This window comes from Lepidochelys kempii, chromosome 2 (assembly GCF_965140285.1).
Source record: "Lepidochelys kempii isolate rLepKem1 chromosome 2, rLepKem1.hap1, whole genome shotgun sequence".
Lineage (NCBI taxonomy): Eukaryota > Metazoa > Chordata > Testudines > Cheloniidae > Lepidochelys > Lepidochelys kempii.
In genome coordinates this window covers 238,143,713-238,163,937 of record NC_136381.1, presented here as the reverse complement: position 1 = coordinate 238,163,937, position 20,225 = coordinate 238,143,713, and the positions used below count along the sequence as shown (strand labels likewise).

Below are 20,225 nucleotides of genomic sequence, written 5' to 3'. Positions count from 1 at the left end.
TTTAGGGATCTGGGGCAAAAATTGGGGATTGGTCCTTCTTTGAGCAGGGGGCTGGACAAGAAGATGACTTCCTGAGGTCCCTTGCAACCCTGATATTCTATTCTATAACTTCCTAAAGCGCTTTGGTTTATCTTGCCATTTAAATTCTAACCAGAACCTGGCATCTTGAAGAGGCAACATACTTCCTTTACATTTTGCATAGCATAAAACACATTTTATGGTGTTTAGTAAATAACTGTCAACTATGTTTAGCTTATTGAGATATGGCTCCATATGAGAAAACCCTGTACCATAAGTATCATTCTTTCCTAGCTTTTCTCAGCAGAGAGCTAGGATTTGAACTGATATAGAGACTGATCTACACACTCCTAATAACAAAAGGAGTACTTATTAGAGCATAAGAAATTTGTTAGTCTCTAAGGTGCCACAAGTACTCATTTTCTTTTTACGGATACAGACTTACACGGCTGCTACTCTGAAACTCCTAATAACAGTTTCTCCATCTCATGGTTGAAATCATTTATGGAATAACATAGAGAAGCTTGCATTGCTACTGCCTTTGCTGAATCTGTTCTTTGGTTAATGGCTACAATTTCCTGTACAGTCAATCTGGCATATTTCACAAGCACTAAAAAACTTAAAAAGCATATTGCATATGCTGGGGGAGAGTTGTTAGAAGGAAAAATATTCTTGCTGCAGTGAGTAACTTTTCTTTTTTGTAACTGTGATTTTAAGTGGTTAGAAAGAAATACATGGTATTTATCAATACAGAAACAGAATGTACAGTATGTGAGGTCTGGAACAAGTTTGCTTTGTTCGGAGGAGAGAACTTCCTCCGAACAGTCTCCTGCTAATGTTCTTTAGGAGAAACAGGAAGAAGAGAACTTCTTTCAGCCTAAAATCTCACCCTCTTCTGTTGTTGATACTTCACACTCAGGGTATGGGTCAAGGATCTGAGTCTTCATGTTTGCATGCCAAGATGAGGAATACTGTACCTTCCTCAAGGCCCTGGGCCACAACTGCCATCCTTTCAAAAGCTCAACAGGACTCCTTTCAGAACTCATCAGCACTAATTTGTAATTGACTTGGAGAGCACAGTCCATTACTGAGCATTGTTAAGCAGGGTCTGGGATTCCTTTCATTGACCTTTTAAAGCTGTTATACAAGAGAGTTGCATGGTACCTAGTTGAAGCTGGTGGGTATAACAGCTGCCCTTCATTTGGGATAAATGTCAGAAGCAGTTAAGCTCCTTTTGGAATAAGGTAACTGAAACAATAGGAGCCACCACCCAAAATGAAGGCCACATGCAAGGCTGATCAGGAGCTGAGTTCATAAACACGGGAACTAAGGGTGTGGGGGGGTGTTGCAGCATCCCCGACCTGTGCCTAGGGTCCCGGCTGCCAGCCCCATGCCTGAGGCTCTGCTCCTGGCCCGTGCCAAGGGTCCTGGCTGCCAGTCCCACACCTGCCACCAGCTGTGGCCCCGGCCCCCTTACCCCTGTCTGTGTTTCCCCCACTCCCAAAGCCAAGACTCTGGAGGGTGGGGGGCATGGACAGGGATAAGGGGGGCATGAGTTTGGGGACCACTGCTTTACAGTTTCCTTAGCTGGTCCTTCAGCACCCTCACTATGAAGTGTTCCAGCGCCACTGGCTGAGCTATGTGGGTGGAGAGGTTTATTTGAGGCTGAATGCAAAGGGCTTGGTATTTTTTTGCTGGGCAGAGAAGGAGCAGAAAGCCAAGGACAGCTAGAGAAGCGCACTTATAGTGTCACTTTGAGAAAAATCAAAGAGAGACAGATCAAGTGCTGGCTGGAAAAAAGGCTTGGAATATTGAGCAAGGAAACTGTCTCCTGTTTGATTCCTACTGTGTTCCGGGAAACAGGACTTTGTGTACATTCTTTGTAAATGAATAGGCTTTCACAAAAAAACCCAACAACCATCATTTTCTCCTCCTAACAGAAACAACCTGCAATACCCTGAATGGTGGCTCACAAGGCAACAATACAGTATATATTTCCCCTACATGGAAGAGCTAAATTATTTATCATAAAAATGTAATTAGCTGGAAGAAAATTCTTAGAGTTCATTCTCATGTTTATGGGACTCCATTTTATTTGGTGAAATGAGCAAATAATTAGGAGCCAAATTTTCAAGAGTAGACACTGCTTTTGAGTACTTCATTTTTGTGTGTCCAACTTTTGAGACACCTTGGGCCTGATTTTCAGAGGTGCTGAGCTCAGGTTTACTTTAACTGAAGTAGCGCATTTTTGAAAGTCAGACCTAAGGTATTTCAAGTCGGGCACATAAAACCAGTGGCTGGTTTTGACAATTTTGGAATTAACCTTTAATATTTTGTTCTGTCTAAAAATAATACACTGTTTTAATAATACATTGCTTTAAAATTCATTCTACATCCTTGCTTAGACAAAAATAATTCTTCAGAACTATATATAAATGTGAATTCACAGTTCATAAGTATTGTGATGTACGAACATTTTTAGACATGATTACTGCAGTAAAGGTTTTAAAAAGGTTTGCCTTCACTTGATCACCAAAGATAGAAAATGCTAGATTTTTATAAATTATCCCCCACTGAAAATGGCACATATTTGAAGTTACTGTTTGTTAGATAACACACTTGCTTTTCTTAGTTTAATCATTTTTTGCTATGGTAGTAAATGTAGCTACTTAACAAATGTAAATATTGATTTCTTCAATTTTGTCAGATAAATCACTTCTAACTCTGTATTCCCTACTGGTATAGAGTTACTATTATACTGAAGAATATAAAGTATATCAGCTTAGTGGCAGCAGCAAAATATTTTATTACCCCATGGGAGATCTAGGTTAGTAGATTCAATATTTAGAACATTATAATGTAATAAAGGTTGGTATTGTCGAGGTGTAGTGTTCTTCGTTTTAGTGGCAAGTAAGCGAACTGCCTCTGCTTTAGAACTCTTGAAGGTAGAGTTAATATAGAATTTAAAAATACAGTAAGTGTTCCTGTTAGTATGGCAAAAATTCCCCAGAGATGTATATTTTTGAAAATATACAGTTTTTGAATTCATTATAAATTTTGTGTATAAAATATTAAATGTACTATTATTTCTGCCGATCTGGAATAAATGGGTATTCCCTTCCTCATAGCAAATTGCTAGGTAGCAACAACTAACAAAAAAGCTCTAAAGATGTTGGTGTCTCTGGACAGCCGCTACATTTCTCACTCTGTCTAAATGTAATTAAGTTGCAGCTCAGTTGTTATGATTGTTTCTCTGAGATAAAATAAATGGTTCTTTAGAGGAAACGATAGTTCTTCTTCAAGTGATTGCTTATGTGTATTCCAATGGGGGGGATGGGGGGGGTGCGCGCTGCGTGCACGATCGTCGGAAGGTTTTTCCCCTAGTGGTACCTGTCGGGTTGGCTGTGGAGCCCCCTGGAATGGCGCCTTCATGGCTGTGTATATAGGTCCCTGCTGACCTGCCACCTGCTCAGTTCCTCCTTACCGCCAGTGACAGTCGTTGAAGCAGCTCAGTCTCTTGCATTTGCAGGTGGCTACCCAGTGGTTCCACTTTTTCTTATTTGTAAATAGTTTAATTGAGTTGTAGTTACAGTAGTTAGTTATTTAAGCTTACTTTGCCCCCCATCTGCCCCCCCAATTTTCCCCAGGGACCGTGGCATGCCTCGGTTGCAGGGGTTTAAGGTTTGTGAGAGGTGTATGAAACCTATGCCCAGAGGCGATCTGCACACTGCTTGTCTTAAGTGCCTAGGAGAAGGTCATCAGACAAACAAATGCTCAGTTTGCAGGAGTTTTAGACCCAGGACTAAAAGAGAGTGGGACTATCATTTAAAGCTCCTTCTGATGGTGTTGGCCCTCCGCCCTCAGCCAGTACCGGAAACAGCACTGGCATCATCAGTGCACAGTGCCCCAGCCTCAGTGTGGGACGCCCCGGCACCAAGAAAGGACTCCTCCAAGAAGCATCAGCACCAATCCCTGGCTTGTAAAGCCAGCTCTAGCAGGCAGCACCGCTCACAGTCCCCAGTGCTGCATAAGAAAAAGAAGGCGGACAGGGGTCGTTCCCCCGTCAAGAAGCCCCAAGGGAATTCCAGCGGGGTGTGTCCCGCGGCGGGACACCCACAGGCTGGCCTTCAAGACCCGGCACTGTTGACTCCGGCCCCAACCGGAGGTCCCTTGAGTCCAGTGCCGGTGGATTCCCAAACTCGGGGGGAATTGGAGGAAGATCTCAATCTCCCCTCCACGCTGCATACCACAAGGCAGCGCGGGACCTTATTGCCATGATGGCACAGTCCCCGGCCCAAGTTCAGATGTCGGCCCAAGTTCAGGCACCATCAGCGGCACCGACGATGGCACCATCTACGGCATATGACAGCATTTATGTGGCACCATCTCCGGCACTCTTCATGACACCGATGGTGGCACCGCCCCCTGTTCACCATCGGGGCAAGCCCATCACGTTTCAGCGCCGCTCCCCATCACCTCAGCCGCTCCCTGGCACCATTGGGCTCTGCCCCCCATGGTCGGGCTCAGAGTAGTCTTTCGACTTGGAGGTTGAGTCTTCTGTCTCCCAACACAGCTGGTACCACTCACAATCCCGGCACCGGTGCCGGCACCATAGAGTCGTGGACTCGTCAGCACCGGCAGTATCCTGGCCACCCCAGTGGCAGGACCCAGTACAGTGGCCTTTTTGGACTCCTTGGGCCTATCATCAGACTCAGAGTCAGGGCTCCAGGTCCTCATTGAAGGCATCCGCACCCCGTGCTTCCCCCTCAGTGACATTGGTGTCATGCTACACCGCCAGGGCTCCAGAGGACCCCACACGGGACAAGGATTCTGGGCCTTCACACTCCAGTGCAGCATCCGAGCCCGCGCCGCCAGTGGTACTGGACCACTTCCAGTTGAGGGTGGGGGGACTGATGCACCCAACTGAGTCTCTAGGGAGCCGGAAGGTCAGGAAGACCCGGTCCCATAGGTCTCCTCCTCACTGGACAAGGCAGTGGCAGGCACCACCACCACTCTACCAGCAATGAACACCATGGGACACCAGGACCTCCTTAGGAGGGTGGCCCTAAACCTAAACCTTCAGGTGGAGGAGGTCACAGAGAAGTTGGACCCAATGGTGGATGTCCTTGCCCCGGAGGGTCCATCTAAGGTGGCGTTGCCCTTGATAAGAACTATCCAGCACACTATGAGGGTGCTCTGGCAAACCCCAGCCTCAATACCATCCACCACAAAAGGGGTGGAGAGACGATATTTTGTGCTGCAGAAAGGGTATGAACACCTTTTCACCCACTCCCAACCAGGGACTCTCGTGGTTGACTCGGAAAGTCATAAGGAGCAGCAGGGGCAGCTGGATCCTGCTCCAAAGTCATGGGACACTAAGAAGCTGGACCTTTTTGGCCAGAAGGTCGACTCAACTGGGAGATTCCAGCTTCATGTTGCCAACCAGCAAGTGGTACTCAGTCACTATGCTTTCGATTCCTGGAGTGCATTAGCAAAGTTTCAGGAGTTGCTCCCAGCTGAATCACACAAGGAGTTTAATGCAATTCTAGAGGAGGGCAGGGTGGTCTCAAGAACCTCCCTCCAGACTGCATTAGATGCGGCAGACGTGGCGGCTTGGACTATGACCACCTCCATTACAATGAGATGCAGCACGTGGCTACAGGTGTCGGGTATACCACCAGAGGTCCAGAACACTATCCAGGACCTGCCCTTCGACTGTGCAGGCTTGTTTGCCCAAAATACTGAATCTCGCTTGCACAGTCTTAAAGACTCATGGGTGACTCTAAAGTCTTTAGTGATCCACACTTCTGCACCCCAAAGAAAGTCATTCAAGCCTCAGCCCCCATCCCACTTCTGTTCAGGGCCCCCGAGGTGAGACTCGTCCAGGAGATGGGGCAGGAATAGTTGGAGGTGCCCGTCACAGTCCTGCCCAGACCAAGGCCAGGGTTCTTCAAAACAGCCCCCTGGCCCAATGCCAAACTTTTGAAGATGTGCTCAAGGATGGAGCACCAGTACCGAGCTCAGATCCTTACCCCTTCTTTGTGAATCGACTGTCCCACTTCTACCATGCTTGGTCCCAGATCACATCAGATGGCTGGGTTCTGAGCACGGTTGAGGTGGGATATTGTATCCAATTCTGTTCCCTCCCACCCCCCTTCCCCGTCCCTCTTCAGGAACCCTTCTCACGAACAACTCCCTTCTGCAGGAGGTGCAATTGCTCCTCATTCTAGAGGCAATAGAGGAGGTTCCTCAGACATTCAGGGCAAGGGGTTCTACTCCCACTATTTCCTCATCCCCAAGGCCAAGGGTGGGCTCTGGCCTATCTTGGATCTGCAAGACCTCAACACATTCATAAAGAAAGTGAAGTTTCGCATGCTCTCCCTGGCCTCCATCATTCCTTCCCTGGATCCGGGGGACTGGTACATCACCCTCGACTTGAAAGATGCGTACTTTCATATCTCCATTATCCTGGCCCATAGACGATTTCTTCACTTTGTGATCACTGGCCAGAGTTACCAGTTCAGGGTGCTCCCATTTGGGTTTTCGGCGCCCCCCAGGTATTTATCTTTGAAAACTCGTGGCGAACGGGGGAAGTCCCAGATGACTGGAAAAAGGCTAATGTAGTGCCAATCTTTAAAAAAGGGAAAAAGGAGGATCCTCGGAACTACAGGCCAGTCAGCCTCACCTCAGTCCCCAGAAAAATCATGGAGTAGGTCCTCAACGAATCAATCCTGAAACACTTACATGAGAGGAAAGTGATCAGGAACAGTCAGCATGGATTCACCAAGGGAAGGTCATGCCTGACTAATCTAATCACCTTCTATGATGAGATTACTGGTTCTGTGGATGAAGGGAAAGCAGTGGATGTATTGTTTCTTGACTTTAGCAAAGCTTTTGACACCGTCTCCCACAGTATTCTTGTCAGCAAGTTAAAGAAGTATGGGCTGAATAAATGCATTATAAGGTGGGTAGAAAGTTGGCTAGATTGTTGGGCTCAACGGGTAGTGATCAATGGCTCCATGTCTAGTTGGCAGCCGGTGTCAAGTGGAGTGCCCCAGGGGTTGGTCCTGGGGCTGGTTTTGTTCAATATCTTCATAAATGATCTGGAGGATGGTGTGGATTGCACTCTCAGCAAATTTGCGGATGATACTAAACTGGGAGGAGTGGTAGATATGCTGGAGGGCAGGGATAGGATACAGAGGGACCTAGACAAATTGGAGGATTGGGCCAAAAGAAATCTGATGAGGTTCAATAAGGATAAGTGCAGGGTCCTGCACTTAGGACAGAAGAACCCGATGCACAGCTACAGACTAGGGACCGAATGGCTCGGCAGCAGTTCTGCGGAAAAGGACCTAGGGGTGACAGTGGACGAGAAGCTGGATATGAGTCAGCAGTGTGCCCTTGTTGCCAAGAAGGCCAATGGCATTTTGGGATGTATAAGTAGGGGCATTGCCAGCAGATCGAGGGACGTGATCGTTCCCCTCTATTCGACATTGGTGAGGCCTCATCTGGAGTACTGTGTTGAGTTTTGGGCCCCACACTACAAGAAGGATGTGGATAAATTGGAGAGAGTCCAGCAAAGGGCAACAAAAATTATTAGGGGTCTGAAACATATGACTTATGAGGAGAGGCTGAGAGAACTGGGATTGTTTAGTCTGCAGAAGAGAAGAATGAGGGGGGATTTGATAGCTGCTTTCAACTACCTGAGAGGTGGTTCCAGAGAGGATGGCTCTAGACTGTTCTCAATGGTAGAAGAGGACAGGACAAGGAGTAATGGTCTCAAGTTGGAGTGGGGGAGGTTTAGGTTGGATATTAGGAAAAACTTTTTCACTAGGAGGGTGGTGAAACACTGGAATGCGTTACCTAGGGAGGTGGTAGAATCTCCTTCCTTAGAAGTTTTTAAGGTTAGGCTTGACAAAGCCTTGGCTGGGATGATTTAATTGGGGATTGGTCCTGCTTTGAGCAGGGGGTTGGACTAGATGACCTCCTGAGGTCCCTTCCAACCCTGATATTCTATGATTCATGAAATGTATGGCGGTCCTGGCAGCCTTCCTCCACTAATGTCAGATGCAAGTTTTCCCATACCTGGAAATCAAGTCCATATCGCAAGCACAGGCAGAGGAGCATATGTTTGTGGCTCAGGCCACCTTCCTCAGGCTGGGTCTCATATTGAACATGCCCAAATCCACACTAGCTCCGACGCAGAGAATAGAATTCATAGGAGCTCTCTTGGACTCCATGCAAGCCAGGGCTTTCCTGCCCAAGCTGCACTTCCATGCACTCAGATATAATCAAGAACCTTTGCCAGTCCCCACAACGATAGCCAGAAATTGCATGAAACTACTGGGGCATATGGCAGTTGCATAGACATGGTCCAGCACACCTGATTGCGCCTTTGGCCCCTCCAGGCGTGGTTGGCGCAGGTGCACAGGCCCAGCAGGGACCCACTGGACAGAATAGTTATCCTCCTTCCTTGCATTCTCGAGTCTATCTGCTGGTGGCTACAGCCACAAGTGGTCTGTGGGGAGTACCCTTTGCCAAACCCCAACCTACGCTATCGCTGGTCATGGATGCCTCGGCGCTCAGTTGGGGAGTGCACCTGGGCAATATCAGAACCTAAGGCCTACGGTCCCATGCAGAACTATCGCTGCACATCAATGTAAGGGAGCTGAGGGCAGTTCGTCTGGCATGCCAAGTGTTCCAGGCCCACCTTCAGGGTGCATGTGTGTCGGTGATGACTGACAACACCACAGCGATGTTCTATATAAACAAACAGGGTGGTGCTCACTCCTCTCCCCTGTGCCAGGAAGCTCTCAGGCTGTGGGACTTTTGCATCGCCCACTTGATACACCTAGTGGCATCATACCTTCTGGGAGTGCAAAATGGGCTAGCTGATAGCCTCAGCCGTTCGTTTCACAGTCAAGAATGGTCCCTCCAGGTGGACATCGTGCTCTCGATTTCCCAGAGGTGGGGCTTTCCCCACCCAGACCTGTTTGCAATGCAGAGCAACAGAAAGTGCCAGCAGTTCTGCTCCTTTCTGAACTACAGCCCAGGCTCCATTGCAGAAGCCTTTCACCTTTCATGGACGAATCATCAGCTGTATGCATTCCCACCCTTCCCTCTCATACACAAAGTCCTCCTCAAGGCTCGCCGGGACAGGACTTCCTTGATCCTCATAGCGCCAGTGTGGCCCCGCCAGCACTGGTTCACCATACTATTGAACCTTTCAGTGGACAGACCAGTAGCCCTTCCCCATGTGCCCGGCCCCCATCACACAGGGCCACGGCTGTCTACAACATCCCAACCTGGAGTCTCTCCTCCTCATGGCTTGGAAACTCCATGGTTGAACTTGCTAGATCGTCAGTGTTCTGACTCAGTTAGGGAAGTTCGGCTGGGAAGTAGGAAACCCTCCACTCATGCCACGTACCTGCCAAAGTGGAAGCGATTTTCCGTCTGGTTTCTGCAGATGGGCAACCCTCCGCAGCAAGCATCAGTTCCCCTTATTTTGGAATACCTACTGTACCTCATGCAGCAGGGGTTGGCAATATCATCTCTCAAGGTACACCTGGCTCTCATTTCAGCCTTCCACCCAGGGGCAGCAGGTAGGTCAGTCTTCGGGAATCCCATGGTGGATTCTCAAGGGCTTGGACAGGCTTTATCCCCAGGCGTGGCAGCTCATTCCCCAGTGCAATCTCAACCTGGTCATAGAATCATAGAATATCAGGGTTGGAAGGGACCTCAGGAGGTCATCTAGTCCAACCCCCTGCTCAAAGCAGGACCAATCCCCAACTAAATCATCCCAGATAGGGCTTTGTCAAGCCTGACCTTAAAAACCTCAAAGGAAGGAGATTCCACCACCTCTCCAGATAACCCATTCCAGTGCTTCACCACCCTCCTAGTGAAAAAAGTTTTTCCTAATATCCAACCAAAACCTCCCCCACTGCAACTTGAAACCATTACTCCTTGTTCTGTCATCTGGTACTACTGAGAACAGTCTAGATCCATCCTCTTTGGAATCCCCTTTCAGGTAGTTGAAAGCAGCTATCAAATCCCCCCTCATTCTTCTCTTCTGCAGACTAAACAATCTCCGTTCCCTCAGCCTCTCCTCATAAGTCATGTGCTCCAGCCCCCTAATCATTTTTGTTGCCCTCCACTGGACCATTTCCAATTTTTCCACATCCTTCTTGTAGTGTGGGGCCCAAAATTGAACACAGTTCTCCAGATGAGGCTTCACCAATGCCAAATAGTCCCTCGATCTGCTGGCAATGATCCTACTTATACAGCCCAAAATGCCGTTAGATTTCTTGGCAACAAGGGCACACAGTTGACTCATATCCAGCTTCTCGTCCACTGTAACCCCAGGTCCTTTTCTGCAGAACTGCTGCCTAGCCACTCAGTCTCTAGTCTGTAACAGTGCATGGGATTCTTCCATCCTAAGTGCAGAACTCTGCACTTGTCCTTGTTGAACCTCATCAGATTTCTTTTGGCCCAATCCTCTAATTTGTCTAGGGCCCTCTGTATCCTATCCCTACCCTCCAGTGTATCTACCTCTCCTCCCAGTTTAGTGTCATCTGCAAACTTGCTGAGGGTGCAATCCACACCATCCTCCAGACCATTAATGAAGATATTGAACCAAACCAGCCCGAGGACCGACCCTTGGGGCACTCCACTTGATACCAGCTGCCAACTAGACATGGAGCCATTGATCACTACCTGTTGAGCCCGATGATCTAGCCAGCTTTCTATCCACCTTATAGTCCATTCATCCAGCCCATACTTCTTTAGCTTGCTGGCAAGAATACTGTGGGAGACCATATCAAAAGCTTTGCTAAAGTCAAGGAATACCATCTCCACTGCTTTCCCCTCATAACAGAGCCAGTTATCTCATCATAGAAGGCAATTAGGTTAGTCAGGCATGACTTGCCCTTGCTGAATCCATGCTGACTATTCCTGATAACTTTCCTCTCCTCTAAGTGCTTCAGAATTGATTCCTTTTGAAGACCTGCTCCATGATTTTTCCAGGGACTGAGGTGAGGCTGACTGGCCTGTAGTTCCCAGGATCCTCCTCCTTTCCTTTTTTAAAAATGGGCACTACATTAGCCTTTTTCCAGTCATCTAGGTCCTCCCCCGATCACCATAAATTTTCAAAGATAATGGCCAATTGCTCTGCAGTCACATCCGCCAACTCCTTTAGCACCCTTGGATGCAGTGCATCCGGCCCCATGGACTTGTGCTCGTCCAGCTTTTCTAAATACTCCTGAACCACTTCTTTCTCCACAGAGGGCTGGTCACCTCCTCCCCATACTGTGCTGCCCAGTTCAGTAGTCTAGGAGCTGACCTTGTTCGTGAAGACAGAGGCAAAAAAAGTATTGAGTATTTTAGCTTTTTCCACATCCTCTGTCACTAGGTTGCCTCCCCCATTCAGTAAGGGGCCCACACTTTCCTTGAACTTCTTCTTGTTGCTAACATACCTGAAGAAACCCTTCTTGTTACTATTAACATCCGTTGCTACCTGCAACTCCAGGTGTGATTTGGCCTTCCTGATTTCACTCCTGCATGCCTGAGCAGTACTTTTATACTCCTCCCTGGTCATTTGTCCAATCTTCCACTTCTTATAAGCTTCTTTTTTGTGTTTAATAAGATTAGCAAGAATTTCACTGTTAAGCCAAGCTGGTTGTCTGCCATATCTACTATTCTTTCTACACATCGGGATGGTTTGTTCCTGCAACCTCAATAAGGATTCTTTAAAATACAGCCAGCTCTCATGGACTTCTTTCTCCCTCATGTTATTCTCCCAGGGATCCTGCCCATCAGTTCCCTGAGGGAGTCAAAGTCTGCTTTTCTGAAGTCCAGGGTCCGTATTCTGCTGCTCTCCTTTCTTCCCTGTGTCAGGATCCTGAACTCAACCATCTCATGGTCACTGCCTCCCAGGTTCCCATCCACTTTCGCTTCCCCTACTAATTCTTCCTTGTTTGTGAGCAGCAGGTCAAGAAGAGCTCTGCCCCTAGTTGGTTCCTCCAGCACTTGCACCAGGAAATTGTCCCCTATACTTTCCAAAAACTTCCTGGATTGACAGGATGGTCCTGTCTACGCTCATGAGGCCCCCTTTTGAGCCCATGGCAACCTTCCCTCTGGACTTCAGAAAAGCAGACTCTGACTCCCTCAGGGAACTTTCCTGGAAGGTGGCCTTTCTGGTGGCCATAACCACGGCCTGAAGGGTCTCCGAGCTCAGAGCGCTGACTTCCGAGCCCCCCTGTACAGTCATTTCTACCAAAGGTAGTGTCCCAGTTTCATTATTCCAGCTTGTGAACCTGGACATATTTTTACCTGTGTTCTTCCCTAAGCTACATGCCAGTAACAGAGCGAATGCTTCATTCTTGGGATGTCAGGCAGCCCTAGCCTTCTACATCAAGTGCACAAAGCCGTTTTATAAGTCACCACAGCTCTTTATTGCAATAGCAGAGAGAATGAAGGGGCTTCCCATTTCGTCCCAGCGCATTTCATCGTGGATCATGTCCTGCATCAGAACGTGCTATGAGCTAGCTAAGATTCCAGCCCCTCCGCTGACGGAGCACTCCACAAAAGCGCAGGCTTCATCCGCAGCATTCCTTGTGCAGGTCGCTATCCAGGACATATGCAAGATAGCAACATGGTCTTCCATCCACACCTTCATGTTGCACTATGCCATCACCCAATAGGCGAGGGACGATACAGCCTTTGGCAGGGCAGTCCTGCATTCAGCAACCAGGTGAACTCCAACCCCTCTTCTGGGGAAACTGCTTGGGAGTCACTTATTGGAATTCACATGAGCAATCACTTGAAGAAAAAACGGTTACCTACCTCTCGTAACTGTTATTCTTCGAAATGTGTTGCTCATGTCCATTCCAAGACCCACCTGCCGACCTCTCTGTCGGAACAGACTGGCAAGAAGGAACTGAGCAGGCGGCAGGTTGGCAGGAACCTATATACACCACCATGAAGGCACCACTCCAGGGGGCTCCACAGCTGACCTGATGGGTACCGCTACGGGAAAAACCTTCCGACGATCGTGCATGCGGCACGCGCACACACACCTATCGAAATAGACATATGCAACACATCTCGAAGAACAACAGTTACGAGAGGAAGGTAACTTTTTTTTTATGCATTTTCGACAGTGAGGAATAGCTTCAAAGAGTTCATTACCTCACATATATTGCAAAGCTAATCAGCTTTGTATTGCCTTATTGGCCTTGTCTAGACTAACATTTAAAGGTGTGATGTTAGAGTCAATGTTAAAGATGTTACCACAGGTTAGCTGTAAGAAGCATACTGCCTTTAACATGTGCTAAAATGGTTAAGTTATGGCCTGACTAGGATTCCCCCCAGGCTTTAACTTGACCATTTTAGCATGTGTTAAAGGCAATCTACTTTGTCTAGATTACATTTTTAAAATGTGTTAGTTAACATGAGTTAGCTAAGTGTTAGACATTTGGGTCAGCATGCATGGGACAGTTAATTCCGATCACAGACTAATAGGAGGCAGGCCACACTTTGACAGTGTCTTTAAAACTGTTTTGGACCAGGTCCATAAAATAATGTCACTGCTTGGATACATGTTAGTGACAGCTGGAATAATAATAATGAAAGAGCATAAGTTATCTTTCCTGTCAAAGCTGAATAGTCCAGTAGGAAATAAGAGTTCACAAGAGGCAGTAGGTGTTCTGTTGTTGATGCTTTGAAAAACCCTGGTACTAGACAGAGCCAATTGTTGGTTTTGTAAGGCCATTCAGCTCCCTACATGAGATTGTACCGAAACACACTTCAAAGGCAAAACAGAAAAAATATAAAGAGAAAATATTTATATTAATTTTACTTTAAAAAAATTAACATACTAACTTAAAACCAATCAGCATATTAATTAACTTATTTGTAACATAATTTTTGTGGGGGATAGCATATTTTATAATGGCAACAAACACTCCACACCATGTGGTAGAGTTGGATGTATTCTTGAGATATGAGCCAGTGTTTCAAGCCTCACTGTCCAAGTAGGGATCAGCACTCATTCACAGAGTGGATTATTTTATTTCTAATTAAAGATTAAAAACTAAGGACCTGATCCTGCAAATGCTTTACTCATGAAAATAGCCCTTATACAAGTAGTCTGTTGAAAGCAGAGTGAGAGAGTTTGCAAAACTGGACTATTAAAACTGGTTTGAAATTGGATTCTGTAGTACTGCTGGTGTCGCAGATTAGCAATGGGAAAAAATGCACCTTTAGAGTAAGTTCAAGAATTTCTAAATTTAGCTTATAACTTTGTTTTTAAATACATTTCAGTTTGTATATGGTGGCAAATGTATTCACCCTCGGAATTTTCAAATTAATATGGATACTGCATTCTTTGAAAGGCAATTTAAATGTACACAATAGAATGCATTTGAAGTTCTGCATATGCCATATATAATTGTTAAAGTAACGTATCCTGGGATTTCTTCTTATAACTTATTTTAATGTGTATTTTTCATGTGGCAATATGATTGACAAACCATTTCTCCATTTTTTATAGGATTATACTTTTTCTGAAGAACCAACGTATGAAAAGCATTATCACCATATGGAAATAGTTGATGCTGAGGATTCAGGCCAATCCCAGAAGATTTACGATTATTCAGAAAAGAATGTGTTTGAGAAGACCAAGAGTCCTCTTGTAAAAAGCAAACCCATTGACAAGAAATTAGAACCATCTCTGAAGTGGAAGAACGTTGGGCTCACTGGTTCCCAGGAGTATGTAGTTATTTGAAAAACTGAGTTTTACAGTAGACTTTGTGTTTCCAAATCATTAGTCTGAATTAGCAGTGTATGTCTGATTTTTTTTTTAAATTGAAAATAAACTAAACAAATACAAAATAAAATTCAGGGACCTGCTCCTATAAAACATTTTAAGGGAAGATTGCTCACTTGTAATCCAGTTTCTTATAGTCCTTTTCTGCCATCCTACCTGACAGCAGCCTGGAATGTCATCATGATGGCGCTCCACCTGTCAGGAAGGAGGCAGCAAGATTTTGCAGTCATCTGCAGTACTTGAGCCTCAGTTCAGCCATTTCCCTCAATTACAAGTTCTTTCTAAGGCAGGAAGGAATAGACAACCTATTCCAAGCAACACTTTCTGAGGAGAGAAGAGGACTATAATAAACCATATTGCAGTAAGTAAGCTTCCCTTGTCCTACAACACACTTCTCCTAACCTATATGGCAATAATCTTGGCTAACAGTGGACACAGCAAGCAGTAGAAAACCCAGAAGAGAGTTTACTTACAGTAAAGATGCTGGGACTATGAAAAGTAGAAGAGGAATGGTGTTCCTTGTTGCTTCTCTTCTCTTTATGAACTCTTTATTCTCCCCCCCCCTCCTTTTGTCTCTTTCATTCTTCCTTCAGTCTTTTTCTTCTTCTACAAGGAAAGAAGAAAGGAAAAGGGCTAGTAGAACAGGAAGAAGAGGTAATTAGTGTTCCATGGTTCCAGCATGCAGGAAGCAAACCAATGAAAGAAAGTGGCTGGATGGGGGCATAAGTACAGCAACTGACAGATCTTGCTTTCTGCTTCCTGATTGGTTGAGCTGTAATGCTGACAGTCAAGGCTTTTGCTAGTTAGGATGGGACAAGGACAACGCACAATCAGTTTTAACAGCTGTTTAGTTTTAATTATTTATTCTGATACTGCATAATATGAGAGTGATCCTGTAAAGAGGTCCACGTTGGCAGACCCTAGTGCGACACTGTGGCCAAGAGGGCTAATGTGATCCTGGGATGCATAAAGAGGGGTATATCAAGTAGGAGTGGAGAGGTTATTTTACCTCTATGTTTGGCACTAGCGCAACTATTACTGGAACACTGTCCAGTTCTGGTGCCCACAATTCAAGAAGTATGTTGATAAATTGGAGAGGGTTCAGAGAAGAGCCATGAGAAGAATTATAAGATTAGAAAACATGTCTTATAGTGATGGACTCAAAGAGTTCAATCTAGTTAGTTTAACAAAGAGAAGGTTAAGAGGTGACTTGATTACAGCCTGTAAGTGCCTATATGGGGAACAAATATTTGATAATCATAGAATATCAGGGTTGGAAGGGACTTCAGGAGGTCATCTAGTCCAACCCCCTGCTCAAAGCAGGATCAATCCCCAACTAAATCATCCCAGATAGGGCTTTGTCAAGCCTGACCTTAAAAACCTCAAAGGAAGGAGATTCCACCACCTCCCTAGCTAACGCATTCCAGTGTTTCACCACCCTCCTAATGAAAAAGTTTTTTCATAGATTCATAGATATTTAGGTCAGAAGGGACCATTATGATCATCTAGTCTGACCTCCTGCACAATGCAGGCCACAGAATTTCACCCACCACTCCTAAAAAAGACCTCACACCTATATCTGTGCTATTGAAGTCCTCAAATTGTAGTTTGAAGACCTCAAGGAGCAGAGAATCCTCCAGCAAGTGACCCGTGCCCCATGCTACAGAGGAAGGCGAAAAACCTCCAGGGCCTTCCAATCTGCCCTGGAGGAAAATTCCTTCCCGACCCCAAATATGGCGATCAGCTAAACCCTGAGCATATGGGCAAGATTCATCAGCCAGATACTACAGAAAATTCTTTCCCGGGTAACTTGGATCTTACCCCATCTAAAAACCCATCACAGGCCATTGGGCCTATTTACCATGAATATTTAATTACCAAAACCATGTTATCCCATCATACCATCTCCTCCATAAACTTATCGAGTTTAATCTTAAAGCAAGATAGATCTTTTGCCCCCACTACTTCCCTCGGAAGGCTATTCCAAAACTTCACTCCTCTGATGGTTAGAAACCTTCGTCTAATTTCTAATCTAAATTTCCTAGTGGCCAGTTTATATCCATTTGTTCTTGTGTCCACATTGGTATTGAGTTTAAATAATTCCTCTCCCTCTCTGGTATTTATCCCTCTGATATATTTATAGAGAGCAATCATATCTCCCCTCAACCTTCTTTTAGTTAGGCTAAACAAGCCAAGCTCCCTGAGTCTCCTTTCATAAGACAAGTTTTCCATTCCTCGGATCATCCTAGTAGCCCTTCTCTGTACCTGTTCCAGTTTGAATTCATCCTTCTTAAACATGGGAGACCAGAACTGCACACAGTATTCCAGGTGAGGTCTCACCAGTGCCTTATATAACGGTACTAAAACCTCCTTATCCCTACTGGAAATACCTCTCCTGATGCATCCCAAGACGACATTAGCTTTTTTCACAGCCATATCACATTGGCAGCTCATAGTCAACCTATGATCAACCAATACTCCAAGGTCCTTTTCCTCCTCCGTTACTTCTAGTTGATGCGTCCCTAGCTTATAACTAAAATTCTTGTTATTAATCCCTAAATGCATGACCTTACACTTCTCACTATTAAATTTCATCCTATTCCTATTACTCCAGTTTACAAGGTCATCCAGATCCTCCTGTAGGGTATCCCTGTCCTTCTCTAAATTAGCAATACCTCCCAGCTTTGTATCATCTGCAAACTTTATTAGCACACTCCCACTTTTTGTGCCCAGGTCAGTAATAAAAAGATTAAATAAGATTGGTCCCAAAACTGATCCTTGAGGAACTCCACTGGTAACCTCCCTCCAACTTGACAGTTCACCTTTCAGTAGGACCCGTTGTAGTCTCCCCTTTAACCAATTCCCTATCCACCTTTCAATTTTCCTATTGATGCCCATCTTATCCAATTTAACTAATAATTCCCCATGTGGCACAGTATCAAACGCCTTACTAAAATCTAAATAAATTAGATCCACTGCGTTTCCTTTATCTAAAAAATCTGTTACTCTCTCAAAGAAGGAAATCAGGTTGGTTTGGCACGATCTACCTTTTGTAAAACCATGTTGTATTTTGTCCCATTTACCATTGACTTCAATGTCCTTAACTACCTTCTCCTTCAAAATTTTTTCCAAGACCTTGCATACTACAGATGTCAAACTAACAGGCCTATAATTACTTGGATCACTTTTTTTCCCTTTCTTAAAAATAGGAACTATGTTAGCAATTCTCCAATCATATGGTACAACCCCTGAATTTACAGATTCATTAAAAATTCTTGCTAATGGGCTTGCAATTTCTTGTGCCAATTCTTTTAATATTCTTGGATGAAGATTATCTGGGCCCCCCGATTTAGCCCCATTAAGCTGTTTGAGTTTCGCTTCTACCTCAGATATGGTGATGTCTACCTCCATATCCTCATTCCCATTTATCATGCTACCATTATCCCTAAGATCCTCTTTAGTCTTATTAAAGACTGAGGCAAAGTATTTGTTTAGATATTGGGCCATGCCTAGATTATCCTTGACCTCCACTCCATCCTAATATCCAACCTAAATATCCCCCCTGCAACTTGAGACCATTACTCCTTGTTCTGTCATCAGCTACCACTGAGAACAGTCTAGATCCATCCTCTTTGGAACCCCCTTTCAGGTAGTTGAAAGCAGCTATCAAATCAAATCCCCCCTCATTCTTCTCTTCCGCAGACTAAACAATCCCAGTTCCCTCAGCCTCTCCTCATAAGTCATGTGTACCAGTCCCCTAATCATTTTTGTTGCCCTCCGCTGGACGTTTTCCAATTTTTCCACATCCTTCTTGTAGTGTGGGGCCCAAAACTCAACACAGTACTCCAGATGAGGCGTCACCAATGCCGAATAGAGGGGAACGATCACGTCCCTCGAACTGCTGGCAATGCCCCTACATATACATCCCAAAATGCCATTGGCCTTCTTGGCAATAAGGGCACACTGTTGACTCATATCCAGCTTCTCGTCCACTGTAACCCCAGGTTCTTTTCTGCAGAACTGCTGCCGAGCCATTCGGTCCCTAGTCTGTAGCGGTGCATGGGATTCTTCCATCCTAAGTGCAGGACTCTGCACTTGTCCTTGTTGAACCTCATCAGATTTCTTTTGGCCCAATCCTCTAATTTGTCTAGGGCCCTCTGTATCCTATCCCTACCTCCTCCAGTGTATCTACCTCTCCTCCCAGTTTAGTGTCATCTGCAAACTTGCTGAGGGTGCAATCCACACCATCCTCCAGATCATTTATGAAGATATTGAACCAAACCAGCCCGAGGACCGACCCTTGGGGCACTCTGCTTGATACTGGCTGCCAACTAGACATGGAGCCACTGATCACTACCTGTTGAGCCCAATGATCTAGCCAGCTTTCTATCCACCTTATAGTCCATTCATCCAGCCCATACTTCTTTAACTTTCTGGCAAGAATACTGTGGGAGACCATGTCAAAAGCTTTGCTAAAGTCAAGGAACAACATGTCCACTGCTTTCCCTTCATCCACAGAGCCAGTTATCTCATCATAGAAGGCAATTAGATTAGTCAGGCATGACTTGCCCTTGGTGAATCCATGCTGACTGTTCCTGATCACTTTCCTCTCCTCTAAGTGCTTCAGAATTGATTCCTTGAGGACCTGCTCCATAATTATTCCAGGGACTGAGGTGAGGCTGACTGGCCTGTAGTTCCCAGGATCCTGCTTCTTCCCTTTTTTAAAGATGGGCACTACATTAGCCTTTTTCCAATCGTCCGGGACTTCCCCCGATCGCCATGAGTTTTCAAAGATAATGGCCAATGGCTCTGCAGTCACATCTGCCAACTCCTTTAGCACCCTCAGATGCAGTGCATCTGGCCCCATGGACTTGTGCTTATCCAGCTTTTCTAAATACTCCTGAACCACTACTTTCTCCACAGAGGGCTGGTCACCTCCTCCCCATACTGTGCTGCCCAGTTCAGTAGTCTGGGAGCTGACCTTGTTTGTGAATAGAGAGGCAAAAAAAGCATAGAGTACATTAGCATTTTCCACATCCTCTGTCACTAGATTGCCTCCCTCATTCGGCAAGGGGCCCACACTTTCCTTGACTTTCTTCTTGTTGCTAACATACCTGAAGAAACCTTCTTGTTACTATTAACATCCCTTGCTAGCTGCAACTCCAAGTGTGATTTGGCCTTCCTGATTTCACTCCTGCATGCCTGAGCAATATTTTTGTACTCCTCCCTTGTCATTTGTCCAATCTTCCACTTCTTATAAGCTTCTTTTTTGTGTTTAAGGTCAGCAAGGATTTCACTATTAATCCAAGCTGGTCGTCTGCCATATTTACTGTTCTTTTTACACATTGGGATGGTTTGTCCCTGTAACCTCAATAAGGATTCT

The 20,225-nt window shown here is 45.6% G+C and overlaps 1 protein-coding gene across 3 annotated transcripts in view; it reads left to right on the top strand.

Annotated features, from left to right (window-relative positions):
- The window catches only part of ODAD2 (outer dynein arm docking complex subunit 2), a 199,788-nt gene that overhangs the window by 22,848 nt on the left and 156,715 nt on the right, over positions 1-20,225 (top strand). For all 3 annotated transcript variants that reach the window (XM_073334342.2, XM_073334346.2, XM_073334345.2), the window contains exon 8: positions 14,567-14,784. In XM_073334342.2, the coding sequence (XP_073190443.2) occupies positions 14,567-14,784 (218 nt within the window). The remainder of the gene's footprint in view (positions 1-14,566; positions 14,785-20,225) is intronic.